The sequence below is a fragment of the Seriola lalandi genome, unplaced genomic scaffold (genome assembly GCF_002814215.2).
Source record: "Seriola lalandi dorsalis isolate HSWRI2012SDOR001 ecotype SW California unplaced genomic scaffold, Sedor1 jcf7180002054966, whole genome shotgun sequence".
Taxonomy (NCBI): Eukaryota; Metazoa; Chordata; class Actinopteri; order Carangiformes; family Carangidae; genus Seriola; species Seriola lalandi.
Genome location: NW_019525517.1, coordinates 147,804 through 154,928, shown reverse-complemented (window position 1 = coordinate 154,928; position 7,125 = coordinate 147,804). Strand labels below are relative to the sequence as shown.

The window sequence follows — 7,125 nt, the reverse complement described above, 5'->3', positions numbered from 1 at the left end:
GTCTCAACGACAGGGACAGCGTCTCAGAGGACGCCATCCCCGCCACGAAACACGGAGAAACACCCAACAAAAACCACCAACAGTCACCAAACACTAACTAAACACCATACAATTAAACCAGTTACCAAACAATAACACACAGTAAGAAAAAAAGAAAGAGAAAACCGACTTTTTACCCGGAAAACTCACACACTCTCACCGTCCTCCACTCCCAGCACACACTCAGAGAGACAGAGAGAGAGAGAGAGAGAGAGAGAGACAGAGAGACAGACACACTGAAGCTCCACTGGTTGTAGATGCTGTCGTGCTCTCACCTGCCTTCATGTTGTTTTCTGTTGCTATGGTTTCGTCCTCACCTGGACCAATGAACAAACCAAGAAGCTGTTTAGAAAACGCCTCATGTTCACCATCTGCAGATGATAGACGCTCATCAGCTCATCATGTTCTTACCTGACTCCTCAGGTGAGGCCTGAAGGGGGAAGGTCAGCTGTTTCTTGTTGTTACCATCAGTCACGTTACATGAAAAGATCTTATACCTTGATCCATAAATGTAATGAGAAGTCTGAAAACTCACAGAGGCGCTGCAGAGAGACTGTGATGTCAAGAACTCACGGTTAACTTTATCCACATCTTTACCCTGATACAACCACTTCACTGAGTGTTTACAGTCTCTATACGTCGACACAGAGCAGGTGAACTTCACCTCATCACCGTCCTTCTGTTCAGTTACTGGTGAAGACGGAGACATTGAGAGAGAAAGACAAGAGAAAGAAATGAACTTCATCACTGTAATAATCATCATGATTGTAAAGTTTCAGTGTTTTGTTCTAACAGACAGTTTGATGTAAATACTCACTGGTAACAACAGACAGATAAACCCAAGAGTCTGAACCTTGTTGTGTTCCTGATTTGTCAAACTGTCTGCAGGTGTACAGACCAGCATCTTCATCTGAGACCTTCTTCACAACCAGAGAACACTTCTCTTTCAGACTCAGTCTGTCTGATTTAGATCTGGCGTCTTTATGAATCTTCCCAAGTTCAAACAGTGTTACTGATGAGCTGCTTCCTGAACCACTGAAGAGCCAGGTCGTACCGTCACATTCAACCTGATCTTCTCTCAGACTCCCACAGGACAAAGTGACGTCACCTCTGACTCTGACAGTGACGGATGATGAATCTTGTCCAGCTGCTGCTGAGAAGTGAAATAAGAGAATCATCTGATGTTAGACTGAAGCTGTTTCAGTTCATGTGAGGAGGATTTCAGATGCAATAAAAGTTTGTTAATGTTTCTCATCTTTGGTTGAAGGAGTTGATTAAACTAACCATGTTAAACACACACTGTACTCCGCTGCTCATACATGAAGGTCAGTTCTAATAAAGTTAAGCTTTGTTCTGATCCTGTCTTTTCCATATGAACATGTCTCCTTACCTGTAAACTGAAGCAGCAGCATCATCAATAAAAACATTTTAGTCCGTCTGAATTCAACCATCGTGCTTCTGTCTCTGGTTCTAACGCTCGCAGCTGTCAGTGTCTAAGATCTTGTAGAGACACATCACCAACTTCCTGTGGGAGGTGTGGTGTCACTTCCTCTTGGTCATTATATTTGTTGTGTCATGTCCCATGATGCATCTGTGATAATGACATGTTTGACACCCTATATAGAAGAAGGACTGAGGATGTTAAAGGCAGCTCACATAAACAGGCTCCTCGTCCACCAGGATCTGACGTTTGGAGTACACGGAGCAACATGGTGATACTGCAGCAGCTGGTCTGGGACCTGTTGCTTCCTCATTGAGTCCATGATGCAATTTCTTCAGAGAGTTATGGGGAAGTGTTTTGGTGAGAGTGTGGAGGTGTTACCCTGTAATGATGACCAGATAAATACCAGAAACACGAACGAACTAAAACACTGACGAGTATGTAAATGACACTGTTGTCATGTTTACGCGGCCGATACTGACAAAAGACAGTTAATTTTTGAGATGCTACAGTTTTTCACGCCGGGAGTTTCCTGCTATGTGAAGTTATAGTAGAACCAGAACCACCTCCTCGTGGTCGTATCCCTCCGCCACCATGACTAGATCCAGGTCACATCCCTGTTTATCCAGAGTCAGAGTTTTCTGTTTTATCAGTGCTGGGGGTTTCCTGCCGGGGTATTCTGGCCAGGTTGGGCAAAGGATGGGCCTCAGGACGCAGAAGTAGAGGAAGTGCTCATTATTGGCTGAACCAAGTGCCTGCCACATCACGGGGGGGACTGCAGTTATTTAGTTTGGTTATCAGGCATTTCTTTACATTAAGATATTTCTTATTTTTTGTAAAGTTTATAGGGAATGTATTTTACTTTACACACCAACTGTCCTGTTTTGGTTTTGTTAGTTAAGGTGTTAGTGTTTATGTTACCCCCTTTGTGTTTACAGCTGGTCTGATCAACCAGTATAAAAGTTAGATTAGAGTTTAGTCCTGTTGATTTAACTTCTTTTAAGGGCCCAGAACATTTTTGTTTGTTCGTAAAAATAATTTGTCTGATCACTTGTGGCTCCTCGTTCCTTCCAGCTCGGTCCCTCACAGTTGTGATACCCAACCTGTGGAGTGGGGCCGCTCAAAGGGTCACAAGGTGAATCAGAGGGGTCATGAAATAATTCAACAAATAGGAAAAAGGAAACGAAAAAAAAAAAAAAAAATTATTTAATCTTTTATTTTTTTAACATTTCTAAACTGAGGAGTAAATACAGCTGTCAGATAAATGTCATCTTGGTTGACTTCTTTTCCAGTTATGTGCAATTCTACTGTCACTGCTGCTGCTATGAATTGTGGGTTTTTCAACACATCAGTAACTGTTAGGCCATGGCGTTGATACTGTGTCTTTTATTGTGAAAGGTCTACAAATGTAAAGTCAGTGGGTGTAAGTGACTGACATCAGAATCATGAATCACATAATTACCTTTAGTGCAGATGTCTACATATTACAGAGAAATCGTTCACATGTGAATAAAAATGCTAAACTTGACACAAATCTTTCTTGGGTATCACTCTTTTGATAAAACACATGAGCCATTCAAGAATTCAAGATGGCCGCCATTTCTGGCAAAATTCATATGTACATATATTACATTTGCTTGTGGGCTTATTTGTACTCTTATATGTTTGGGAAGTTGGAGTACATGCTGCTGGGATCAGAAGAGGAGGAAGTTTTCACATTGCTGTAGATCACTGGATCACCTTCATCATCATCATCATCATCATTACGGCGAACCTGGGAAACAAAAGGGAAACGGTATTAAACAGAAATGGACAAACACATAAACACTAACCAGACGCCTGAATGTGCTGCTGTATAATAACTGAAATGTTCACTGAGAAGATTTTCTGAATCCTGTGTGTGAAGTTGACATGTTTTCTAATCACTCACATCAATGGTCTCACATGTAGACATTAGCTAGCTAGCTAGTTAGCTAGTCTGAGACACTTACCCAGAATATACATGTTTAAAATCATTGAGAAATTAATAAGAAAAACATATAAACATATTTAATTTTTATATGTATGTTGTATAGTAAACTTGCATATATACATTACATATATATCATTAACATATATGCTTGCAAAATATAAAAATTAATCAAAATTAATCATTTCTAGCTAGCTAGATATCTTACAGCTAATGTGTCTGTGGAGCTATATTGTTAGCTAGCATGTTGTAAGCTCAGGATGTTGGATGGATAGATAGATAGATAGATAGATAGATAGATAGATAGATAGATAGATAGATAGAAAGCAAGTCAAGTAAATTTTTATTTCTATAGCACCAATTCACAACATAAATTATCTCAAGGCATTTTCCAAACAGCAGGTCTAGACCTTCTCTTTATAATATTATTTACAGAGACCCAACAATTCCCACCAAGAGCAGCACTAGACGACAGTGGCAAGAAAAACTTCCTTTTAAGAGGCAGAAACCTCGAGAAGAACTGGACTCAGAGTGGGCGGAGCCATCTGCCTCGACCGCAACAGCAACAGCATCAACTAATGAATGATACTAATGAAGACAGAATAAAAGGAGTTTGATACTTTGTGATTTACATTGAACAGGAATTGCGTCCACTTTTTTGTGACCCCTGGAAACATTTCCTGTTGTGTTGCGAGTATTTGCAGCATGTGTTGTCAAATTGTTGAAAATGTTTTCTGAATTTGTTCGTGTTTTGAGCCCTCAGAGCCACTGTACTTTACACTTTTCACAGCAGAAGCAGCCGTTAGCCACCAGCTAACGACACAGTCGTGCTGAACAGGTACAAACAACCACACAGACAACAAGGCTGTGGTAAAGTCCAAACTGAGTCAGTGTTTGTCTCCAGACTAACCTGCTGTTAAAACCACAGACATTTATAAGGTTTGGCCAACACCATCTCATCTATGCTGCTTTTCTTTCCACCACCAACACCGGTACAACCGGTCAGACAGCTCACCTGGGCTTTACTGTTGGTCATCCTGATGGCGATGACGGAGGAGTAGGAAACGCCGTCTTCAGGATCAGCCTGCACAGTGAAGACAATAAGTCAGTAACACATGCACTTCATTGAATTCTGTGCTGTTTTTCTCTCTCACGTTTCAGAGAACAAACACGAGTGTAAGTTTGTACTGTGGTGTGTGATCTCACCGTGTCCTGACGGGTCTCTTGGTTTAAGCTCAGCCCCTGAAAAGAAAAGAAAAGACATGAGTGGTTGGAGTGTGACGCTGCTTCTGTGCAGAGCGGAGCTGATCATCTGTGTCACATCTGTACAAACATTTGATCATGAATTTAAAACTCGCAGCGCTGTGATCCCTCTGCGTTCTGTTCCCTGAAAAGACGAAAGAGTCGACTTTATCCTCCACAGTGAAAATCCAGGTTTATTAAACCTTTTTGTTTTAACAAAGTTTTATCTGTGGATGTTCTCACCTTCAGTTCTTTTCCACTTGATCACCAACACAACAATTATCAGGAGCATCACTAAACCTGCAGCGACAGTGATGAACACCAACCACCGACCTGAAACCAACGTTCAAAACATTTTGACACAAAATCCTGCAGCTAAAACAATTCACATGCAAAGATCCATTAGTTTAACTTTGTGAAGTTTAAGTATAAAAACAGCGTGGTGTTGAAGAATGTAAAGAATAAAACATCTTATTATTCCTCTGCGCCAGAGCAGCAGCCATTTTGTCTTCGGGTTGTCTGTACGTACGTATGTCTGTCTCATTCTCCTGGACACAATATCTCAGAAATACCTCGACTGAACTTCTTCACATTTGGCACAAACATTCACTTGGATGCAAGGGATGAACTGATTAGATTTTGGGGGTCAAAGGTCAAGGTCACAGTGACCTCACAAAATCCACAAATTGTTAATATTTTGTATGACTCTGGATAAACAGGGATGTAATCTGAAACTAGGTTACAAACCTATGAAACAAAACATTAAAAAGTTGGGTAAAGTCATTACCTTGTTGTTTTGATGAAGCATCGTTGAATGACGTCGTGTTTAAAACTGATCTTGTGTTTTCAGCTGTTGTTGTTGTTTGTTCGCCCTCACCTGGAAGAATGGAACAACACAACCTGAGAAAACCTGAGTTCAGTCACAAAACACCTCAAGTTACTAACAGAGAAAGAACAATGTCTCAAACTGCTCGTAATGTCCTCACCTGTTGTCTCACCTGTTGTCTCACCTGAGGACTGACTGCTGAAGGTGAAGTGATGCAATACTCCAGTGTGAGCAGACTTGTGTGTTACGTTACACTTCAACAACTCATGAATAAAGCGAGGTTCCTCAAAATTCACAGAGGCCCAGCAGCCGGACTGTGACGTCCTCAAGTCTCTGTGATGTGTATCCACATCTTCGCCCTGATACATCCACTTCACCAGGTATCTGCTGGGTTCAGGTGTGAGCACAGAGCAGTTTAACGTCACTGAACCACCGTCCTTCTGTTCAGTCACTGGTGAAGATGAGACATTGAGAGAGAAAGACAACAAGAGAGAAATGAACTTCTTTTCTGTAATAGTTTTGTTTGATGAGTGAGATGACGTGTTGGTTCCTCATTGTGTCCATGAAGTCTTTGTTTCTGAGAAGTGAGGGGAAAGTGTTTTACGGAGAACCATAGACGTCACTCACAGGTGTCTGAGGCTCAGAGTGAGCTGCTTCACCGTCGCCATCTTGGCAGTGCCTGACTCCACCCCTAACTCCCAGCTGATCTAAAAATGTTCAAAGAGGAGGGGCGTGTGTGGAGCTCAGGCTCAGAGCCTCCTCTCTTCTGATTGGCTCACTGACCTGTTGTTACTAGAGCTGCAGAGAGAAGCCTGAGAGAGAAGATGTAAAACTACACTGAGATGGTTTTTATATCTTCTGATGGATCAACACTTCAAATAAAACACAGAAGAAGAAAATATGGAGCTTTAATGTCTGAAAAGGGTTTTATACATTTACATTAGATCAGAGTACGTGGATATTTTTAACCCAAACTGCTGAAATGAGTCTGAGTTCATGTATTTCTGTTTGTTCTTATGCCATCGCGTTAAAAACTTACATTCCTATAAATGCAGCTTATTTGATATAAACTCCACCTTTAATTGATACAACCAAATCCATATAATTACACATTAACAGTGACTGATGGTGTTTCACCTCCAGGTGGCACCACAGCACACGTGGATGAAATAACGGTGCTAGATGCAGATTAAATGTCAATCCTGTTGAATCTAACGGGAGCTGAAGGGTCTGGTGTCACGTTTTCATAGTTCACTGTAGCATCATGTACACCTCCATCATCCTGCACCTGTCAACAACAACAACAACAACACACTGGGGTTAAAGTGGAACAAATAAATGTTGAAATTTCCACCCAGACTCAGGAATGCACCATCAGTTCCTGTCCGATCTGATCTTTACCTGACTGGCTGCTGCACCTGAACGCGTCACTGTTCTGCTTCTCACTGAGTCTGAGACCTGCACAGACACAAACAGTGAGACATTAACAGCCACGTATCACAGTCACATGAACAGTTAGCAGCAGCATTTTAAATTGAGGATGGTTTCTGGTTCTCCACTCACAGTGTTGCATTCAGGTGCTCTCTGGTTCCCTGGAAAATAAAGCAC

At 41.5% G+C, this 7,125-nt stretch overlaps 2 protein-coding genes across 2 annotated transcripts in view; both read right to left on the bottom strand.

Moving 5' to 3' along the window:
• LOC147817396 (uncharacterized) overlaps positions 1-1,721 on the bottom strand; it is a 3,032-nt gene extending 1,311 nt beyond the window's left edge. Inside the window, exons 1-4 of the mRNA XM_087170890.1 lie at positions 1,430-1,721; positions 857-1,192; positions 451-729; positions 277-356 (exon numbers count right to left, since the gene is read on the bottom strand). Of these exons, the coding sequence (XP_087027016.1) occupies positions 277-356; positions 451-729; positions 857-1,192; positions 1,430-1,490 (756 nt within the window). The 5' untranslated portion in view covers positions 1,491-1,721. The remainder of the gene's footprint in view (positions 1-276; positions 357-450; positions 730-856; positions 1,193-1,429) is intronic.
• A 1,127-nt stretch (positions 1,722-2,848) lies between these two features.
• Positions 2,849-7,125, bottom strand: part of LOC111646173 (uncharacterized) — an 8,836-nt gene continuing 4,559 nt past the window's right edge. Inside the window, exons 8-15 of the mRNA XM_087170889.1 lie at positions 6,919-6,975; positions 5,678-6,067; positions 5,479-5,568; positions 4,935-5,024; positions 4,808-4,836; positions 4,656-4,691; positions 4,465-4,533; positions 2,849-3,254 (exon numbers count right to left, since the gene is read on the bottom strand). Of these exons, the coding sequence (XP_087027015.1) occupies positions 3,138-3,254; positions 4,465-4,533; positions 4,656-4,691; positions 4,808-4,836; positions 4,935-5,024; positions 5,479-5,568; positions 5,678-6,067; positions 6,919-6,975 (878 nt within the window). The 3' untranslated portion in view covers positions 2,849-3,137. The remainder of the gene's footprint in view (positions 3,255-4,464; positions 4,534-4,655; positions 4,692-4,807; positions 4,837-4,934; positions 5,025-5,478; positions 5,569-5,677; positions 6,068-6,918; positions 6,976-7,125) is intronic.